Raw genomic sequence first — 23,301 nt, forward strand, 5'->3', positions numbered from 1 at the left:
CGCCTTCTTATCCTCCGGCCACCCAGTTTAAGCCACCAGTTGGATGAATTTAGCCAGGTACGTTAGTAACGTGATGTCACCTTGTTGTAACCCCAAAAGCTCTAAATCTGTGGCTTGTGCATTATAACGTGTGTCGAAGACACACGTTATGGCGTTAATTAGGGCGTCTGAATCATAAAGCATGTGACTGCCTTCCTCCAACAGCGGGTTTGCCCAAGCGGCTGCGGTACCCCCCAGGTGAGAAAGGAGGAAAGCCGCCTTAGTTGTGGAGTCATGGAATGAATTCTGGCGACACAAGAAATGCAGTCTGCATTGATTCAGAAAGGTCTTAAAAACCTTTGGGTCTCCGGTGAAATGCTCCTCAGGAGCCAGAGGGAATTGTGCAGTCATATACACAGGACTGGTATCCTGCCTAGGGAATACCACACCAGAATTGGAAGCGACAGCAGGGGCAGGTGCTGCCGTCCCAGCAGGTTGAATGTAGGCCTGTAATTCGTCAATACAGTGTTGCGTGGATCATGCACAGCCACCATATCGGTATGCAGATCTGCACCCAACTGCATAATATTAGCCAAGGTCTCATTTGCGTCCATATTAAAGGCTTCTGATTATGTCAGAACTTGCCTTGCCCTAATGAGACGGATCTTCCAGGGCAGTTGAACTCATAGTGTAGGTGACGAGTTCTACCTACCAATGTACCCCTCTGGATTGTATATACTACATACATAGGGATCTATTACTTGGAAGAAGGGACACAACACGAACACCATAGGCTGCAATATGATATGAATATGATCAATGGAGAAGAAAATAACATCAACCGATGCCAAATTCGAGACAAGTGAAAAGGCTAACTTGTGAGGTAATATGATAGGACTCTAGGAGAGAAGGTACTCCTTCAGAAACTCCTTTCCTCAATGTGATTGGTGTATCTGCAAATAAACAGTCAGATATTACTGACACTATAACCAGATGGGGATGTTAATAGAGTGCAGGGGAATGAAAGGCTTACGTGTATAGAGTCCGGGATGGCAGAGATTCAAAGTTAGTTCAGTATGTGTGGCTCAAGTGAAACAATCCAAAAACAGACTGTCCCGATGGCACGAGGACGCCTGTTCACCGGAGTGGCAAGCAGTCTCTAGTCCAGGAATGCCACCTAACCTGCCGGCACGTGGACGCCTAACGGCAGTGTAAGTGTACAAAAGTAAGTCTCTAGTCCGTGCACAGGTACCGTGGAGTACCAGTGTAAACGCCCAGTACTGAACAGCAAGGAGGAAATCCAGACGAAAATCAAGTGGGCAACAGACAGGCAAGACCGTAGACAAAGACGTGAAGCGAAGGAGTCCAGAAGTGTTCTGAGTCAGCGTTCACCAGCAGCAAGATACAATACATTGAGCAATGGCGTCTGGGGCAAAGCAAAGGTCGGTATCCGAGTATCAATGAAGCAGGCAAAGGGAATAGACAAAGCAGGTTCAAGGGACAGGCAAGAGTGCAATAATCGAGTAAACTCAAATCAAAAAGTAGCAAGAAAACTAAACGTACTTCATGCAATCAGAAGCACCAGAAAATCAGATGGGTGGAGCCTAAATACCCTTGATCACATGACTGCTCCCTGGACCGGAATCAGTACGCTGAACGTGTAGGCGGCGCCAACGTCTCCATGGCAACTTCCAGCGAACCATACTTTGTTACCCACTGCATTCTGGATTCTATGATGAAAATGCCAAGGTATAGAGTAGCTCGGGGGAACACTGCGTATTTTGCTTCACATAAGAGTGCTAGCAAGTGGAATCCTGACAACCGGGAACTGACACAGATATATCCAGCACTTTACATCAAAAGTATCTGAGGGGCTCCTGTGTTGATAACCCAGGCCGAGAGGAGCGATTGCTGCCATGGTACTGTCCTAGGCTCCTGCAAGGAAGCTGCGCCAGTAAAAGCAGCACAGCCGTTGAGGCGGAGAAACCGATACAAAATCAGCTCATGTTTAAATCAAGGTTGCAAGCTGCAACATTGTATGAACAAATCCACAAAGGACATTCTTTGAAGCGCATGTGATGAGAGACGAGAACAAGTGGAAACTAAGAAGTGAATGTGCTTTGAAAAAGCCACATAAGATACCGGGTACAGAGTGGTCCGGCATCACGTGGGTGCTCATTCGAAGGTCTCTGTAAGGTATCCAACTGAATGGCAACTGCATTGTAAAAAAAGGAACTTTGTATCGAAGTGATCATGCGACGGGTCGAGCTAAAGCCTGTGCACATTCTAAAGTCTTTGATAAGTATAAAGTGAACTGCAATTGGTCCGAGGCCGGTTTAGGGAGACTAATTGAATGTGAAGAAGGGATCTGAGCCCGGCTGAGGGGGATGCGGGATGAACCGTGAGTCACCTGAGAAGGAATAAAGGGATCTGAGCCTGGCTGAGGGGGATCCGGGGTGAACCGTGAGTCACCCGAGAAGGAATAAAGGGATCTGAGCCCAGCTGATGAGTATCCGAGGTAAACCGTGAGTTACCCGAGAAGGTATAAAGCAATCTGAGCCTGGCTGAGAGGGATCCGGGGTGAACCGTGAGTCACCCAAGAAGGAATACTTTTGAAATCGTAAAATAAAGGGATCTGAGCGTGGCTGAGGGGGATCCAGGGATAGATATCCAAACCGTATAGTTATAAGAACAAAATAACGTTCTGTTTTTGTTTTGCACATCAGGCACTCTAAATAAAGAAACTTTGATGGAAAAGAGACTTGAGCACAGAAGGCCCTTATATTGGAATTGGAACTGTATCGTCGTGTCAAGGAAGCCAGAGTGTGTGCTTGGCTGGAGTGAACCGCCTTGCCCTGTGCTGAAAACGTGGGGAAGGAGGCTAACAGCCCGAACATCCTGACTTATCATTCTGTGAACACTTCTTTTTTTTGTGAACATTCCCCTACACTATTTGTAAATTAGCGGTAATGATTGGCAATAGGTTTTTAGTATAGGCCCTTTTGTTTTGACAAGACTTCACTAGCACTGCATTCTTTATTATTTGATGGTCGTAGCTTGCTCCTATCTTTAGATTTAGGGTTAGGTAGACGTTTCTCATACCCTTGTTAAAGTTCAATAAACAAACTTTAACTGTGGTCACATATGTCTGCCTTACTTTGATACCATGCCTTCCTACCAACATGCTTGGCTTGATTATATCTGTGATTTCTAGATGTGTGATTTACTTTTCTTCATGCAGCTGTCGAGTAGTTCAATCCAGCAGGGTTTTGCTCGTAAAAATACGGTGTTCAATTCAAAGCTGGGACTCCATTAGGTAGTGCCCCATGCGGTTCTGCTGTGTACCCCACTGTGAGTGGAGAGCTATGGGATTGGGAGGGTGACAGTGCTTGGAATGAGTGGATAGTTTTTTTTATTTTTATTAAAATGCTTTGTTTGATTTAACAATCTTTTCATTTGTCTTTACATATATCCTTAAAAATTATCAGACAGTACCACTCTTCTTATTCATCTACGGTTTCTTTAGTAATGTCATTCCAAAATTTGATCACAGTAAATATCAGGCGTTGGTTCCTTCCTTCTAGAAGTTCCGCCCATCTTTCCTCTGTTGTCGATTGTTTTTCAGAAATGTTAAAGAAATCTTTATATAGGTGTCTTTTCGCTTTCAAGGCTGGACATACCATAATCAAATGAAAGAGGGTTTCTGGTCTAGTTTGGTTGCAAAAGCGACAGACAGCGGATTTGTTATGTGTTTTATCTATCAATGCTTGATATTCTCGGGTGGGCAATATATTTAGCCGAAGGCACAAAAACAGATCTCGAATATTGCAACAGGGAAACTGTGCCAAATATGATGGTAGTTAATTAAGTGCTCTCACTTCCGTTTCCGCATGAAGGTGTCGCTTGTATTTTTTCTGTACTTCTATTGTTCTTAACCAATCATTCGTTTGTATTTTCCGTTTTGCATATTGTGGTCTATTAAGCAACAATTCCTCTGTGATGTCTTGTGCTCTCATTTTCGATTTCATTTCATTAGACCATTTCAATAATGCTGCTGTTTGAAAAGCTTCCTTTTTTTCCTTTAGGATTTCCAAAGCTGGTATTTCTTCTTCAGAAGTGATTTTTCTTAACAAGTCCATTTGTTTCCAAAGCACTATAGATTGTACCGATTGTAAAGCTAATTGGAATCTTAATCTATTCATTGGAAATGTTTTAGGCAAGGCAAGAGTTTTACTCGAAAATAGTGCTTCATAATAAGGCCATCTCAATAGTTGTTGATTAATGATTGTCTCGCTTGCATAAGTCAAGATTGGGATTACTTTTTGTTTGTAAAGCAGAATTGTGGCTTTTACTGAAAAGGTCCCATATTTTAAGTGGAAGAAACAACCTTGTTTTGCCAAAGATCTCGCTTTCCCTTCAATATGTTCTTTCCATTCTGCTTCGTTCACCAATGGATTGATTAGAGCCCCTAAATATTTGATTGTTTTGGTTGACATGATCACTTTATTTTCTATTTGAATCTTCATGTTCTGTTGTGTCTTTGTCTTTAGGGTAATCAGTTTCATTATTCTCGTTTTATCAATGTTGAGTTGTACATTATTCTCCAACATGTAATCTTGTGCTTTATTCACTGTTTGTTGCAATCCTTTCAATGGTTTGTCCAAAATAATAATATCATCTGCATAGATTAGCATTTGAATGGTTTCACTGTTGATTTTTGGTGGATTTGCTGTATTGTTTTGAATTTTTTCTCCGAAATCATAGGTAAAGAGATTATAGAGGCATGCGGCTAATGGACAGCCTTGCTTTAAACAATTCTCAGTTGGAATGGATTCTGTCACTCTTCCCTCTTTCGTCAGCCGGACACATATAGAAGTATTCAAATATAGTTGTTTTATTGGATTCTGAATATTTGAAGGGCATCCCCAATCTCTTAACTTAGCCCATAATAGTTGTCTATTGACTGAATCAAAAGCGGTTTTTAAGTCTATAAAAATAGCATACAGTTGTTGTGATTTAGCCATTGCTTCATGTTTCATCATATTCAGGAGCAGGAGGTTGACATTCGTGCCTATTCATTTTACAAAGCCTGTTTGTCTTTTGGCTTTTTTATCGTTATCTCTTGCCCATAGGTTCAATTTTGTTTGAAGGTAACCAGCAAATAATTTTCCCAAAGGGTCCAATAAAGCTATCGGTCTATAATTGCCCGGATTTTTTCTATCTCCTGCTTTGTAAATTGGGATCAGAACAGCTGTCGTCCAAGTCTGAGGTATCTTTTTCGTCTTTTCAATTAATCTTAATAAATGACTCAAGAATTTGGCCCAATGTTCTGGGGCCGTTTTTTAGTTCGCTATTTGCTAAGCCATCAGGGCCTGGAGCTCTCGAGGAGTTGAGTACGTTGATGGTACTAATAATGTCTTCTGTCTCCCATTTCAGGTCCCAGGGATCATCATCTCTCTCTATGTCAATTATATCTGTTTGTACAGTATTTTTGTATAGTGTTGAGTAGTGATTCACCCATCTGCTTGTATCCACTTCTTGAATCATATTCTGTCTTGCAGATGAAATGTTCAACAAAGACCATAGATGGCGCGTATTTTTTTGATTAAGTGCTGTCAAAATCGCTTCTGCATCATTCTGTTTTATCGATGCTTTGATGGCTTGTATTGCGTTGGAATACTTAATCTTTTCTTTTTTTATTTCCATTTCAAAGTTTAGTGCCTCGTGTTTTTGCAATTTTCGCAACGCTTTGTAGTGTTGTTTTTTTTTCGTTTGAACTTCAATATTGAAGTAATGCGGGTGGATTTGTTTTTGATTCTTCTTTGATCCCGTATGTTGGTATTTTTCTAGGATCCAACCATAATTAAATTTTAGGTTATCTTGAATTGGCGCACCTTCAAAAGTTGAGACTATTTCCACCATTTGGTTGTGTTTTTATCCTGAGTCTATTCATCCCATTTGTAAGCTCAAAGTCAGGTAGTATTAGACGTTGGTCAGTTGTTGCCTGGATAGCCCATTTGATCTGAATCAAATGATGATCGCTATCCTGCTGAATTGAATTTCCAATTGATGTAGTTAAGTTTCTGATCCTTTCCGATGTGAAAATATAGTCGATAATTGAAATAGAGGTTTCACTTGACCATGTTTGTAACGGTTTACCCTCACTGTCTGTAGGTTGGTTACTTAGAAAAATGTTTCTCAGATTCGCTTCTATAGTCCATTTTTTTCCTCTACTCGACAATATACTGGGGTCTAAATTCTCACCTTCTTTATTAAATAGATGAAAGTTAAAGTCTCCTGCTATAATGAAATCCGTTCCGATGTTAGAGATGGCCACGTTATCAATTTCATCGTATATTGAATCGACGAATTTCGTCTCAGACATTGCATTTGGGTTCCAATATATATTAAATATAGATATCAGGTTGTTATCCAAGGAAGAAGCTGTTTCAGCCTTGCTATCTGTTGCCATTTTGATTGTTACATATTGAGCCCATGGATGTATGTTTTTACTTGCAATTATTGTCCATGTTGTCAATATTTGTGTTAGTATCAACATTCCTGTTGCAGGTCTTCCCTGTTGTGCTGATATCACCGGATTCATTAGGGTACTATACCCATCACAAATAACCTCTTCAGTCAGCCACGTTTCCAGCAAACAGATGATATCCAAATTGTCCAGGAGTGTTGACTGTTTTTCTAGGAGGTGTTTGTTTCCTCTTCTATTCCAAGATCCCAGTGATATTCTACACTTCTGGGATTCATTCATTTTTCGTTGTTATAAATAGGTTTTCCTTCCACTTTGCTTAGTCTTCACATTTGATTTCATTTGTGGAGTCTCACTATAATCACGCCATAGGGTTTGGGAGTGTTTGTAATCTTGTTCCTGCAGCTTTGGTCTTGAATTATTAAGATTTTGAGCATCTTTGATCCCTTTGCTCTGTTCCTCATTATTGATTGATTTATGCTGCCTAAACGGAGCTAGATTTTTTGCTTTTTTTTCAGCCAATGCCCGTGAAACAAAGATTTCTTCTATTCCAAAGCCTAATTTCTCAAACTGATGTTTAGTTGCTAGAACCCTTTGCATTGTAGCTTGGTTGTAAAAATCAATTTGGACCTCTTCCATATATTGTTTATTTGGAAACAGAACTAGTTCTAGATCATCCGATTTTATTTTATCCACTTCTGGGATTGCTTTAAACAACCGCAGAATATTGGCTCTGTTCATTATTACCGTCTCCTCTGTGTTAGCTGTCGTTGGAAATAAAGCTAATCTATAGGCACATGTTGCATTCTGCGGATTTTGGAATATTGGTCTAACTAATATAGGACTTGGTTGAGTCATCAGGCTATTGTTGTTGATATCTTCGGATTGCGTCTCTAATGATAACCACGATTCATCGTTAGATACTGTTGAATATTCAAATGAGAAGTTAGCTGCCTCTTCCTCCTCATATTCACTTTGAGTTTGTTCAATAATCGTATCTTGGTATTCATCAACGACGATCAGAGTCACATCTTGTGAATTAGTTGATATAGAATTATAGTCACTCATATCGTCAGCAGTTGATAAGTCTATTATTGGAATAGGTTTTATTGGTTCACAAGGTATTTTTTGATTGATTACCTCTAACAGCGCATCCAATGGTTCCATCATTTCATTCGTATCTACATTGGTAGGATCTTTTTGTCTTACCGCCATTTTTGTTTCACGCATTTTCTGTTGTGTACCCTTTTGTTTTAAAGTCAGATGATTATTGTTGTTCTTTGACTCATCCGTTAATGTTTTGAGATCCATTCTGTTTTTTTGTTGTCGTTTTTTACTCTTTGGTTTGGTTAACAAATCTTGACCCACTATCCCACGCTTTGAGAGATCAAATATATCAAACGGCGTACAAGATGGTGGCTCAGTATTAGCTGGATGTGTCGGTATTGACAAGTTGGTTGGAATCATCGTGATGATCTGAATTTCATATTGTGTACTTTGGTCTAATTTGTCTTCTTTTTTATTTATATCTTCAATTTGTGTATGATTTGTTACATAGTGTTTTTGTTCCATCGTGTGGGCCTGTTTTTTTGTTTTATCATCAATCACTTTTTTGGTAATCGTTGAGACAGTCTCCAAAAGATTCTGTTTGTCTACTCGGTCGACTCTTGCCAATTCTGCTAATCGCCTTTGCCATATTCTATATGTTTTGGCTTCTTGTTTCAGCCGTTCCTGGATAGTGTTTATAAAGGTTTCAAAATAAGTTTGTTTAGTCATTATCATCGCTAACAACGTTGCCTGATCTTTTGTAGAATCAACCATATATCCCTGTATCTTTAAAAACGGAATCATTGCAGTCGACAACACTGCTACCAATGTATTTTGTAAATCTAGCATGGTTGTTGGGATTCTTTGTTGGGATTCCGGTGCTTGGGATTGATGTTCATTTGTTACATTTGAGGAGAATGAGTCAAGGTCTTCCGTTTTATGATTGGGTAACAGTTTATTCAAATGCATTGTCTTTTTATCACCAGGTGAGCCAGATCTTGATCGTACAATTGGTGTGGAGGTCTTGATGTTTCTTAGAGGATTTGGCGTGATTACCCCGTCAAAGACTTTGTTTCTTTTTTCCTGGGACTCCATAATGGCGTCTATCTCGGTGATATCAAGGGATAGGTGAGCGATTCTCAGTGCTATGGGTTTGTTGTGCTCAATGTTCTGTGTTGCCGTTGGTATATATGTTGACTGCCAATGTAATTTAGCCACTTTGGCTCGCTCTTGTAAAGACGGGGTAAAGCAACTGTCTTCTTCACCTGCTTTCGTCAAATTTTTAGCTATTGGTTGGTCTGAGTATAGTGTACCATCAGATGGGGTCATATGCGCCAAGACTGCATCTCCTTGCATATTATTCTTGCAGGTTCTTCTAGCTGCGGTTTCAGTGAGTAGCTGTTTAGAAGCATAGAAGTGTTCGTTCCAGCAGCTTTCAATGCAATCAATTTTGGTGCATTGTATTTGTTTGTTTTATTCAAATCTGTTAGGTGTTTTACAGTTATATTATCCTTACTCGGCCACTGACCATTCCGGGTTGCCTCTCTGGGTTTTGCTATTGATTCTACTTTTGGTGTTTCTTTGCTTCCTTCTGTGCTTCTATGTTCTTTATTGTTATCGGCTGTTGCAATGATTTCCCCCGTTGTCATGTGAGCAGCAGGGTTCTTGGATATTTGCGCAGAAGATTCCTCTAGCTTCCCTTGCCGCCTGGTTCTTGGTTTTTGGATTTCCATTGCTGGAATCGGAAACACGACTAGGCGTGAATTACAGGAAACAATTTCCACTTTAGTTGATCAGCACTTCCCACTGCAACCAGCCGCAAACAGCAGATAACAGCGCGCCCTTTACACCACGTGGGCTTCACGCCGCAAGGGTCGCGCTGTTCTCCCTTTGAGGCTTCAAGCAGGGGGAGCGGCTTCTGGTAGTCACGTGACACGGGTCACGTGTTGCTGCAGGATGCCGCTCGCTTCAACTGCTCTCAGCCGAGGCTGAGAGACTCACGCGAATTGGAGCGGACGCAGGGATTTCACTCGATCCTCGTCCCAGACGAATGCAGGTATTTCCAAAGTTCTTCCCACAGAGTTTTGTCACAATGTAGCAGCCGCACAGCAGACAACAGCGCGTCCTTTACACCACGCAGGCTTCACGCCGCAAGGGTCGCGCTGTTCTGCCTTTGAGGCTTCAAGCAGGGGGAACGGCTTCTGGTAGTCACGTGACATGGGTCACGTGACAACAGTGCACCCTTTACACCACGCGGGCTTCACAATTCACAGAGAGCTCTGCTCGGGAGCGCGCAGTTTGATCCGTGTTAGTTTTATAGCCTTTAGTCTCAAGGGAGAACAACAGCACCTGAGTATTCAAAGAGTTTAAGTGCTTGCAGATAGTTGTGAATCTAGCATCTGCTGAGCACTATGGTTCACAGTATTGGGAAAGGGGCAACACCATCCCACCCCCCAAAGCACTTTAGAGTGAGGTGAGATGCATTCAAAGCACTATGATGGGCCAGGGGTTAGGGAGGACGGTGAAAGGACCACCTCCCAATATAAAGGTCCCCACTTCAATATAATCAACTATAATCAACCCACATAGTGTAGTGCAGGGCCTGAGCAATATTGCTATATTGCGTAGAAGTTAGTAATCATAGTTGAAAGACAATGCCTGAGCGGCAAATGCGGCATTGCATGCATTAGGACTAAATCGCGAGAAGAAGGGAAATCTCCAGCCATGCCCGAGATCCTATGAGCAAAAAAACAAGGGGGGTCCTGGGAGTCCCGGTTATGAGAGACATACCCAGAGTCTTTAGCTCACTATCTTTCACAGAGGAGAAATATCCAAAACATATCAGTCTTTGTCCTGCCCTAGGGCAGTCCAGCACCGATATGCTAGGCAATTCTCCTCTGAACAAGAGTACCAACAGCAACCCCAGACACGCTTTTCGGTCTGGTTGGACCTCATCAGTGGGGTGGAGCTGTGCCTCTCTAAGAATAGTGAACAAGGGGTCCATGTTTGGATTCCCCTAGTAACTCAGGGTGAGACCCTAAATTACTTAAATATGCAAAAAAACAAGGGGGGTCAAGGGAGTCCCTCTGCCGGACATGAGTCCCAGTTACGAGAGACTTACCCAGAGTCTTTAGCTCACTATCTTTCACAGAGGAGAAATATCCAAAACATATCTGTCTTTGTCCTGCTCTAGGGCAGTCCAGCACAGAAATGCTAGGCAATTCTCCCCTGAACAAGAGTACCAACAGCAACCACAGACACGTGTTTCGGTCTGGTTGGACTTAATCGGTAGGGTGGAGCTGTGCCTCTCTAAGAATAGTGAACAAGGGGCCCACATCTGGATTCCCCTAGTAACTTAGGGTGAGACCCTAAGTTACTTAAATATGCAAAGAAACAAGGGGGGGTCCTGGGAGTCCCTCTTCCAGACATGCGTCCCGGTTACAAGAGCCTTACCCAGATTCTTTAGCTCACTATCTTTCAGAGAGGAGAAATATCCAAAACATATCAGTCTTTGTCCTGCCCTGGGGCCGTCCAGCACCGAAACGCTAGGCAATTCTCCTCTGAACAAGAGCACCAACAGCTACCCCAGACACGTTTCGGTCTGGTTGGACCTCATCAGTGGGTTTGGAGCTGTGCCTCTCTAAGAGTAGTGAAAAGGGGTCCAAGTCTGGATTCCCCTAGTAACTTAGGGTGAGACCCTAAGTTACTTAAATATGCAAAAAACAAGGGGGGTCCTGGGAGTCCCTCTGTCGGACATGAGTCCCGGTTATGAGAGACTTACCCAAAGACTTTAGCTCACTATCTTTCACAGAGGAGAAATATCCAAAACATATCAGTCTTTGTCCTGCCCTAGGGCAGAACAGCACCGAAATGCTAGGCAATTCTCCTCTGAACAAGAGTACCAACAGGAACCCCAGACACGTGTTTCAGTCAGGTTGGACCTCATCAGTAGGGTGGAGCTGTGCATCTCTAAGAATAGTGAACAAGGGGCCCACGTCTGGATTCCCCTAGTAACTTAGGGTGGCACCTTAAGTTACTTAAATATGCAAAAAAAACAAGGGGGGTCCTGGGAGTCCCTCTGCCGGACAAGAGTCCTGGTTAAGAGAGACTTACCCAGAGTCTTTAGCTCAGGACCTCCCTTGATTTTTACCTATTTAAGTAACTTAGGGTCTCACCCTAAGTTACTAGGGGAATCCAGACGTGATTATATGACTTAGATTTAAATAACGCTTATTGGCTCTCCGTTTTACTCGGTTCTGACATGTTTTTTGAATATTTGATGTACTTTCTCAGTTCACCGATTTGTTGTACATATTATGTTCTTATTTAAAATTAATAAAAATGATAAAACACACAAAAAAACATATTGCATTTGCATACATGCCAACATTCTGTGACCAAAAATCTGTATGAATCTTAAAGTTTCAGAAAAATTGAAAACATCGGTATTTGTTGCCACTAAATCGGTAGGCAGTAGGACTGCTTAAAAAGTGGTATCCTACCGCCTAAATCGGTAGGGTTGGCAAGTATGTAGCAGGTGCTGGAGAGAGGGGCACTGCATTGTGCAGCTACACTGAAGAAATAGCATATTGCACTTGCAGGTAGGTGGAAGTGGTGAGACTCGCACAGGGCGGGGCTGAAACGTGCGGTTTCCGCCCGGCTCCTGGCGCAAGCTCACACCTACCAGAATTCATTAGGAGGAGTGGTTTGCCATTGCTTCAGCGGCTCGCCCCAGCATGTAGATGACTGGCACCGGGGAGCTGAGGTACGGTGAACCATGTGGCGGTCGATATCCAGAAGTGCTGGAGCGGATCTCACGGGCGTCTCTGACAGTCTGGGGAGGTTGCACTGGCACACTGGTCTGCTAACTGCTGCCAGAAAGAACACACCATTATAAAAGCAGCAGCTTGGACACATCCCCACTGAAGAACGTTCCTCGGATTCTGTGTACTTGCGCACCCTGCAACTATGGCTGAACAGGCTGCAAAAAATCGGTATTTGTTGCCACTAAATCAGTAGGCGGTAGGACTGCTTAAAAAGCGGTGTCCTACCGCCAAAATTAGTAGGGTTGGCAAGTATGTATTAAGGGAAAAATCCTTCATTAAAGTGATGTTGAGCTGAAGCATTGACACAACAAAACCCCAGAAATTCAGAAGGTGTTGGAAGCAACATCATCTTAACTCTGTGTCCCCTATTGTGCAGCCCATGACCACAATGATATCAGAGAGGAAATCCCTCATGACATTGCCTACAGCATCACTCATGACATCCTTAATGACATCACTGTTTATCAGTAGCTAAGGTGATTCATGCCTACATTTGTTTTGCAGATAGCTTATACTATGTGTACGTTTGTGTGAGTGGTACAGGGCTCAAAATCTCCACTCACCTCTAAATATTAGTTAGAAATTATTGAATCTTAGCGAATTCAAAATGTGTGGTATGTGTACAAAATAAGGCATATTCAAAATGATGTTTTTTTTAAATTATGAATTCTTAAAATATACCTGAAGTTATATTCTCTAAATGATCTTTTAATAATTATAAAAATACCTCAAGAGAAATTGGTATTCTATTGAAAGTATTTCTTCGCATATTTTTTACCTTTGAAATCCTTTACTGTTCTTTTTCATGAATCTCACAATTTAATAGACACACAGTAACACTGTTCTGAGCAAGAGTGGATTTCCCAGTTTGTTATATTTGACCCACTATATGTTTCATTATTATGTACCTATTGATTTAAAATATTATTCAATAACCAAAATATGAGTGAGTTTGTGGTTTCTTTGTAACATTGAATTGTTCACTGTTTCTACAGGAGTCAAAACATGCTAGTATGTTAACATGTGAAATATGATGTGAGATGGCTTTTGAGTGCATACATACATACATACAGACATGTTCTTCTTTCTAAAACTGTCGCACTTACTAGTCACTTTTAATCTGCCCTTTCAATGATGTCACTGATGAGGTAATGAGAGATGGAATCAGTAATAATGTACGATATTCCAATAGTGATGTAATCAATTATGTCATCTGTGATATTGAAAGTGATTTCATGGGTGATGACACATCTGTCATGTCTTGGTGTTATCTTTATTTCTTTATTTCAGAATTTAGACCATTTCCATTAATGATAAACCAACAAGCAAATAATAAAATTCAAAAGCAAAACATTTAATTTCAATAATATTAAGTATGTTGCAGTTTTTAACAGAAATTCATATACAATTAAAACCGAGGTTTCAAAATAAAATGCTAAACGCAGGCAGATGGAACAGCTACAAATCGGATTCTTATTAACAAGACATGCTCAACAAAATTATAAACGGACTTTGCAAAATGTTTATCCTGTAGCACAAAAATAAAACTCAGGGCCGTTTGAACCTGCCGAACCCTCTGTTGGGGGCTGCTCCGAGTCACCGGGCAGCCGCATATTGTTAAGACGAATTTCTGAACTCTGTCCTGGCGGCGCAGAAGTTCAGAAGGCCAACCTAATTACTTGGAACAGGGTAACCTCTGGACAAGCCAGACCAATCAGGGTAGCGATCGCGGCGGTAAAGACTAGGTCTCAAGAGGGGTGAGGGTGATTGAAAACCCGCAATGAGCACACAAAGCAAGGACACTTACAAATTACTTCAAACAGGTGTTATATTAAAAATATATACACATTTATTCCAAGGCCTTTGCAACAATGACCATAGCGAGAAATCACGATAAAACTCTAGTAAACCAACACATACCAAACCAATACAATATATATACAAATACAAACGAGTCTAAAGCGTTAGATGCACAAAATGTGTAGTCCACCTAGAAGGGGAGGAAAACAGGCAGTGCGAAATAATGATTAGACCCAGTCCGCCTTCAGAGGCACCTAACTAAAAGGAAGTCCAAGCCCTACGAAGAGTGGAGCCTTGTGCTCAAAAGTACCTGCACACGCTGGTGCCAACGGGCAAAAAGGGGAGTCTCTTCAAGGGAATCAGGCAGTTCAGTTCGGTGCACAAAAGAAGATGAACAGAGTTCCGCGACTCAAGCGCAGCCTCCACTGTGGGCAGAAGCAGAGCGCGAGTACGGAAAGGCGTGCTGTTTGACACAGCGGGGAAAAGCTATGGGCTCCTGCAGGAGAGCGACTAGTTCCTAGCTATGCTACTCACCGGTCCCCGATGCAAGCAGACCCAGGCTTCTCCGCGTCAGTTTCAGTGCTGGCAGGTTCAGGGGAGCAGGGGACGTCTCGTCGTCGTGTAGGTTCTGCAGCAGCAGAGTTGAGTTGAGGGCGTCCCAAACGTAGTGAACCCGCACAGTTTGTTACCACAGCAGGGCAACGGAGCGGCCGTGTGTATCTCAGCCAAATGTACACTACTCACTTCAGACCTGGGAATGCCAAGTGTACGAATCGTGTGAGAGTGACAAGGACTCGAAATACAACACAACCTGGCGGCGGTTACAGAGCAAGCCGCCTGGGTAGGCTGGTCAGTCTGCTGGATGGCCCAGAGACACTTCCGAAGGCTTACGTGCAGGAGATGGTGAAGATGCCGAGAATAGCTGTCCCCGCTATTCCAAGGGTCGAAGTACCAGTACAGGCCTTCTGGTTCGATCAGAGGTAGAAAGGGTTTCACAAAGCGACAGCAGTGCAGAGGAGCAGTCCTTCAGCGGGTCACCAGCGATTCCTCGGTTCAGCCTCGTGGTTGCAGGATACTTGGCTCCTGTATTCCTTTGTTCGTGAGAACTCAGGGGATCGACATGGTAGTGGCGTTTCCAGCCCCCTCTTATCCACGGTTCCCTTCGTGCCAAAACGGAGGGGACCAAATGGGAGATCCGCTCATCAAACACTCACACCATACGTGGACCTATCACGGACCACGGTGGTCCCAGGCATTCACACCACACTAGACTCTCTGGCATCCAGTGTTAGGGAGAATTCACTGTTTAGGCTGAATTTCCTAACCTAGTGAGTCCCCCAGCAACTTTGCTGGATTTCTGGAGTTTGTTTTTTTCCATCCTGCCAAGAGTGGGACTCTTTTCTCCCACTCTTGGACATGTATGTGTGTAATTCCTTTGAAATGTCAATGTGTTCGATGGGCTATGGGGTCGTTTACTCCATAGGGTCTCATATGTTTTTCTATGTGTGTTACACCGCACCCTACGTGCCGTAACACGGGGCGCCCTAGCGGGTCCCCCACCATAAACTCCATACCCGGGGACTGACTACTGTCTCCCCGGGCATGTAAAGTCACCATTGGCTTTACTAGACCTAAATTTACTAACAGGACTAGTACAAACCATCTTATTGTGGACGTACTAGTAGGGGTAATTCGATTACTCCTAGCCCTGTTACTCGAGGGGGCACTGTCCCGTCCCCCCTCGTCGAGTTTTGGCTGGTGGCAGTGGAAACTACTTGTTATGTTCGACCCCGAGCATAACCCTATGGGATTCGTCCCATTGTTGGAGATTGATACTTTTTCTCGTTAATCTCTAACGTACCACCGATCTACTTATCTTAAATAAGTTTGTCGGATGGTATTTTCTGCCAGAACTCGGTTTGTAAAATGGCGTCTGTGTTCGTCTCTGTGACTCCTAAACCAAAGGTTGAGCCCTTTGTTCCACTTTTGGCGGGCCTCTGTACAGAGACCCTCCAAAGTGGTGCCATTCTGTCTGGGTTACCACAGGGGCGTGGGAGGGGGTTTAGGCACCCTGGACCGGGTTGCCTTGCCAACTCAGGTCGCACTCTGAAGTGATTGGCCCAAGTGGTGAGCGTTCCCGCTCACCACTTAGCATGTGTTGATTGACAGCTAGGCTGAATGAATGGGGGTTTTCTGCATAAAAGCAGGGCTTTTGGGACTGGATCTTCAGAAGTCGCCACAGGACCTAAGAATCTGACGAGGGTAACGCTGAGCCGACCTGCAACGATGACACCTCCGGTGGAGCCCTGCTGAGCCAACTCACCACTTCCCGACGACAGAGGAGATCTCCCTGCCGGAGAGTCTCTTCCCCTGACTGGTGGGAACAACCAGTCGCCTTTGCTTTTTATTCGCCTCAGGACGCAGTGGTCGAATTGCCCGTGCAGAGCACCTCGGCAACCGGATAGCCACTACCCCTGTACCGCGACCAAAAGGTGGTGCCTTGTGACGGAGCACTCCGCGGCTGGTCTATTCCCTGGTGGTGTACCGGACTTAACTTTTCTTCGACGACGAGATCATCTCTACTCTTGGCAAAGACCCGACGTGCATCCACCACCAGGAACAACTGCCCCCGCCGGAGCTGCCCTCCACAACAAGGTATCGTGTCCGCCTGGCTTCCCTTTCGATCGGTTCGAGTGAGGTATCTTAATCCTCTCCGTTCCGTTGGGTCGCCTCCAAGCTTTTCTCATTCTTTGTTCTGAACTGGTTCAACCTGCTGATAACACTTTGCTATAAGACTTGAATGCATCTCTACTAGAGACTTTTTGGGACATCGCGCCTTGCCTCTCTCCGAGTGGGCCTGGCCTCTGAACTTTATGATCTATTGTGATTCTTGCCTTCCTGCCTTGCATTTTATCCGCGTAGGATTGAACTGTGTTGACTGCATAACCTGCCTATCTTTTCTCTCCCTTCCTATCTAATATTCGAGTGTCATCTAGGTTGAGGTATACACCTCTGTCTGAAAATAAGTGGTACCAGTAGAACCTAGAGTTGTCGATATTCCGCTAGGGGGATTGATCGTTTTCTATTTCGTAGAGTAATTGTGTTTGATTTGTTTGCCGTGATTTGCTTTAGTGTTTTTCATAGATGTTCTGTTATAAAATAAATACCTTAATATCTTTACACTAAGCCTCGTTGCGTGTTTGCTTGCCTTACTGTGAAGAATTGCCCTATTTTGTATACTCCATATACTGCTCAACTTTTCTTGAGAGAAGTCTGACTGCTCAGCCACAGCTACCACGTGAATCTGTGTGGTGCAGACTGCTACCAAGTGGGTTCACCGCCAACGCCTGTAGTCCTAAATCTTTTGCAGTGGTCCCAGAGGGAACTGCACAGGTTTCCGCCTAACACCCAGGATGTGTATTGGGACCAGACATCCCAGCCCACATCCTGGAGGCACACACAAGGCTTGTAGAAGCCCGCAAAAGCATCTGTGTTTCGCGGGAAAGTACATGCCCAAATAAGGAAGGCCCCGGGTCGGCTCGACCTGGGGAAGGTGAAGGGGACAAGACGGTCAGCGGACAGCACAAAAGAGCCTCGTGGTCTGGCCATTTTGGGAGCCAGGCCACCATTTTGGGCTAAGCGCGAGAAACGCTCTTAAAACGCCAAAATGAGCTCAAAAACACAAGAAACGATCGCTGCCACCATTCCCATCCGTGATTGACTTGCACCGATCATTTACAATCCAAACAGAGTATCTAGGGCCTGTAGAAGACTAGAGACCCAAGAGACCAGTAATTTAGCTTACAGTGCCCTCTTGTGTCATGTTGCACGAAAGCTGCAACATGATAAAGAAACTACGGAAAACAGTGTTTCCCGGTACTGACTGTCTTAAGGGCATGTCAGTTTCCCCGTAAGAATGGAGCGAAAGCCCAGAGGAGTGCGGCAGAAGGCTGCACTTCTCTGGCAAAATCTAGATCATGGTGAAAACAACAGCAAAAAGTTTAGGGGTTGCCACATGGAAGGAAAATTACCCGCAATTAAGAAATCTGTCCTAACACATACTCAGGTCGGGGGGCACCCGACAGGACGCACTAGGGCGGGGTTCACGCCGCAGACTCATGGGTGGGGGTTCATCCCACCCGCTCTGGGACACCGGAGCTCCACACATGGCCGGGGACACCCGGCGCACCGTGGCCCCGGCTCTGAGGGCACCCAGGCTGGGGTCGCCACGCGAGCCTGCCTCATAGGGCAGGGTGGACCCACAGGGACAGCTTTGCCCGGCAGGGGCACCATTCCGGACGACGTTGCCCGGTCGGGGCACCATCCTCGAGCTGGGCCCCGTCCTTGGGCCCAGCACACGCAGCGCAGCACCAGCATGGTACTCCAAGGAACGACGCTGGAGCCTGATGGTGGCAAGACTGACGAGCCGGAAACGGCCTGTTACTTTTATTATGTTGGTCACGTGGCTACTGCCACGTGACCCATGACAACATCCTGGGAGCTACCATGCTGTTCCCTGCAGCTCTCTGGCCGGCCTCTCGTGGCCCTCTTCCTGTTCCTACCTGCAAGGCAAAAAACCTCGGGGTCATCTTCGACTCCACACTCTCCTTCTCTCCTCACATTTCTGACGTTTCTAAGAAGCCACACTACCAGCTGCACCTCCTCAGAGGTATCCTTCCTTTCCTCTCCTTCCCCCAGAAGCTCACTGTCTCCAGAGCCCTGGTTCTCACGAAGCTGAACTACTGTAACAGCCTCTATCTAAATCTGCCTGCCTCTACTCTCTGCCCGCTACAACTCATCCAGAACAGGACTGCGAGACTTGTCCTTGGCCTAAAGCCCAGGGACCGTATCTCTCCAGGACTGAAATCACTACACTGGCTCCCTGTGGCTGCGAGGATTAAGTTAAAAACCCTCTGCATTGTCCACAAGGCCTTCTGGGGCCAAAATACCTACAACTCTCTCTTCCTAAATATCTTCCTTCTCGAGCTCTTCGCTCATCCGCCTCCAACTCCCTCAGGGTCAGCCGCTTCTCCAAGCAACGAGTTGGGGGGAGATCTCTCTCCGCAGCAGGGGCCTACCTCTGGAACAGCCTTCCTGCCTCCCTGAAACTTGAGGATAACCATCTCCAGTTCCGGAAGCACCTCAAAACCTTCCCCTTTGCTTCTGCTTTCTCTCCCCCTCTACCCTGCTAAATCACTGAAACTGTACTGAATCAGCAACTGGGCCACTCACCAATCTCGGCCCTTGGCGCAGCCACTCTCCCCTTCACTGCCTCCCTGGCAACCCCTGCACTGCGGGACTTTCTCTGTATCCTTACAGCCCCCCTTCCCAGCACTTGTCTGCACTTATCCTGCACTTGCCACCAGCTGGCCCTTATTATTATTGTATTTTACTAATCACTTTGTACTGCACTTTCCCATCTCCCTTTCCCCCTTGCACTTTTCCTGTCCCCCCTACCCATGCACTTGCGCGATCTGAATGACATCTGGCCTAGTAGGATCATTTGTCTGTCTCCCCTTGTTCCCCCCTCCCTGCCTCGTCACGCCTTGAAACACTTGTGTATAGGCGCGTTACAAATGCCATATCATATCATATCATGCTCCCAGGGGTTCACTTTGCAACACCACTCCATTTTTTAATAAACAACAAAACAAAACATATGCCACTAACTACACACTACTGCTCCTACCACCACTCTATTAGTACACCCTTTATTAACCTGGGCGAGTGGTTCAATTAACACACAAAACCCCAGTGTGAGCCACATGCACAACGTAACGCATTCTATATGTACAGATGTACACCACCTAACATTGTCCGCCCGCTGGGGCCATTCCCCGTCAGGCAGTGTCGGCCGGCTCTCGGACCTCACGGGGTGTCGATAGTGATGCCCATCTTTGGCCCTGGTGGAGCTGCAGGAGACCAGTTGGGGTCTTCACCAATGTTCACCCAGTCCTTTCCTTCCTGCTTGCTCTGTGGGCTGCTGGCCAGATGACACCGTTGCGATGCCATGAGCCTGGCCTTCTTCCTTGTTGCACCGGACCACAGGGCTCTCTGCCCTCCTTCATCGGTTTACCCTTTGTTTGCCGTTGGGGGAGGGGCCGCCAAGCCTCTCCTCTGCCCGCCCCTCAGAGTGACCTTACAATGTCCTTGTGGGCCCAGTTGGTGGTGGGCCCGCCTTCACCTTGCTGCGGCTACAGGGCCGCCGAGCCCCTTATGGCAGCCGACGCCGCAGATCTCCTTACACACAGGGGGGCAGCAGCACCAGTCCTGTTGGGCAACACTCCCTCCATTTGTTACTGTTGCAGGCCCAGGTGAATTTGGGCCTGTGTCCTCGTTCCCCTTTTCTTTTCTTCTGCGGGCCCAGTTGGAGCTGGGCCCGCCATTCCTGCAGGGGGCGCCCAGCTGCGCAGCTGCGGGGGGGCAACTCCCCTCAGCTCTTCTGTTAGCTCCCACGTGGAGCACCGCGGACCTCCCCGCCGGGACCAAACGCACACACGCATGTTCATTTTTTTTTCTCTCGTGGCGATGTTTGCCGCTCTTCGATGTAGCGGCCGAGGCCACCTCCATGATGGGGGAGGGGCAGAGAACCTCGCTGCATGGCTCTTGACAGGGGGAGAGGCAGCTCCTCTTCGTCGCTGCAGCCTCTCCATGTGGTGCGAGCGTTGCGCCGGACTTTCCCCACTCTTCATGGGGTGTGCTGGGGGCTTGGATCTTCCTACCCCATATCACGGCCGACACTGCATTTACATCTGTTGCGGCCATGCCGCCTCCACACCATCGTGGCTGAGGCCGTCTCCACACCATCGCGGCTGAGGCCGCCAGGCAGTCTCCCGTCAGACAGGGGAGGGGCAGCTCACGCGGCCACCGCCGCCCCCACAGTGCGGCCGAGACGCTGCAGATCACTTCTCTTTCACCCGGGTGGGTGGGGGAGCGGCTCTCTCCTTGTTGCCTTTGCGGGCCCAGTTATAGTTGGGCTCGCATTGTTGCTTTTCATGCGGCAATGATGGCTCTTTGTTTGCGCGGCTTGCGGGTGGGGGAGGGGCAGCGTCTCTGCAGCCGACGCCGCAGACATTCTCTCCCCCACAGGGGAACACTGCATCCCCGCTCCTGCTGGTGACGGTGGGGGAGACCCTCTTCCTCTTGCGGCCGACGTCGCCCATCTGTTTCTCCCCTCCCCCGATGCGGCGAGTCCGCATCCAGGATGGGGGAGGGGCGCAGCCACCCACGCGGCTGACGCCGCGGACCTCCTCCATCACCCTCGGGGGACGGGTAGGCAGCTCGCCCATCATGTTGACTACGCGGGCCCAGATGGAATTGGGTCCGCCCCACGATTTCCGCTTCTTCTTGCGGGCCCAGATGGAGACGGACCCGCTACACCACAATGGCTTCAGGGCACGCGAGGCCCGTTCCTTGTCGCCATTGTTGGGGGCTGCTCCGGGTCACCGGGCAGCCCCATACTCAGGTCGGGGGGCGCCCGATAGGACGCACTAGGGCGGCGTTCACGCCGCAGACTCATGGGTGGGGGTTCATCCCACCCACTCCACGCCATCCAAGCCAGCCTCACAGGGCAGTGTGGACCCACAGGGACGGCGTTGCCTGGCAGGGGCACCGTCCTCGAGCTGGGCCCCGTCCTTGCCAGCACAAGGAACAATGCTGGAGCCCGATGGTGGCAAGATTGACGAGCCGGAAACGGCCCGTTACTTTTATTATGTTCATCACGTGGCTACTGCCACGTGACCCATAACAACATCCTGGGAGCTAGTATGCTCCCAGGGGTTCACTTTGCAACACCCGCAATTTCCAAAAAACTAAGGAAATAAATTTGGAAATTACTGGAGCAAAACGCCGGGAGTTAGAGCTACTAATTAGCTTGAGCCATGTTTATAGCCAATAGCAGAAGGCGTGATCAACTACAGACTTCTCGTGCCTCTGTTTCAAGGAAAAGTGAAACTACAAATCCCAGAATCCAAAGCGCTCGTTTGCTCTGACGCTGAGTCGGAAGAGGGGCCAGTTGACAGCGATGACAGTCGTCCTCGAGAAGCCACCAGCCACGAGAGGACGGTTTAGCGGCCATTTGAGGAAAGGACCCAAGCAACGGCCCGCCTCCGCTTGCCACGTGACTTTGAACACGTTACGGGGTCTGGCACGCGCCTACGAAGCGTGCCGCGTCATCTCGCCACGCCCACCTGAGCGGGCTGTCGGGCAGGCAGCACCTGTGCTGGAGTCCAGGGTTAAGGCTTCCTTCTCCCCCAGCGCCTGGACGGGCTCAGCTGAGGTGCGTGAGTAGACTATCCCCGAGGGCAGCGGCCATGTCACCATGGTACCTGAGCCCGTGTCAGGGGCTCTGCTTCAGTCTCTGCTCCATTGGAATCTGGGATCCGTAGATTCCTTTTTCCGTGAAGTTTGGTGCTTTTGGCGGAATAAATAAGCCTGCAGCGAATGCATGGCTTGATAACCCTCCTCTGTTTACTTTCTTCAGGGACAGGCTATTGCAATATGGAGTGGTCGCCCTGTTTTTTTCCTTTTGGAATTTTGGGAAAGACCAAACTACAAGTCCCAGAATTCAAAGAAAGGATAACCCTGGCCTGAGGGGCTTGTCCATGTCGGAGCTGGTAAACTTGACAGCTCAGCTATATGACCTTGGGGTTCTCGGCCCCTCATTGTTTAAGTATAAAAACAACCCACCCTCCCTGGGCAGCGTGACCCTTCTACAGCTGCTAACTTATGCATCTACAAGCAATTCCATCTTTCTAAAAATTAGCTACCCTCAACACGCCCTGAGACTCTTCACTACTCTACGCTCTCTGATCTACCCTCAGTCTCCAGGTACTGCCACCCCTTGATGTCTTGACTGTAAACTACCTGCAAAGTTGTTAGACAGGTTGTGAACAAGCCTCCTAATATTGTGGCCCTACTTAAAAAGGGCGCTTTGCTGATGACTCCAGGGACGGGTAAAATCACTGTCTATTTCCCGTCAGAGAGCAGCAAGATAAATGCGGATGCTGGGCCCCAACAATTGAGTGATCTGACACCACCTGCTGGCGTAGGCGGTGGGCAAGAGGAGTCCTCAGTGTTTCCTCCAATTGATCATTTTCTTTTGTAGATGTTTTAACTTGCAGCATGAGTCGTTAGGATTTCCCCTGCCCAGCTCACCTATAC

The 23,301-nt window shown here is 46.6% G+C and overlaps 1 protein-coding gene across 2 annotated transcripts in view; it reads left to right on the forward strand.

Moving 5' to 3' along the window:
- Positions 1–22,231: 22,231 nt before the first annotated feature.
- LOC138489378 (zinc finger protein 345-like) overlaps positions 22,232–23,301 on the forward strand; it is a 74,975-nt gene continuing 73,905 nt past the window's right edge. The window contains exon 1 of one of the 2 annotated variants that reach the window (XM_069617094.1): positions 22,232–22,417. Coding sequence is in view for 1 of the 2 variants with exons in the window: in XM_069617093.1 (XP_069473194.1) it covers positions 22,743–22,968 (226 nt within the window). In the remaining variant the exon portion in view is untranslated. Of the gene's footprint in view, positions 22,418–22,643; positions 22,969–23,301 lie in introns of those variants that run through there. The other variant, XM_069617093.1, reaches the window with a different exon arrangement.

The sequence above is a fragment of the Ambystoma mexicanum genome, chromosome 9, assembly GCF_040938575.1.
Source record: "Ambystoma mexicanum isolate Mex_15411 chromosome 9, UKY_AmexF1_1, whole genome shotgun sequence".
NCBI lineage: Eukaryota > Metazoa > Chordata > Amphibia > Caudata > Ambystomatidae > Ambystoma > Ambystoma mexicanum.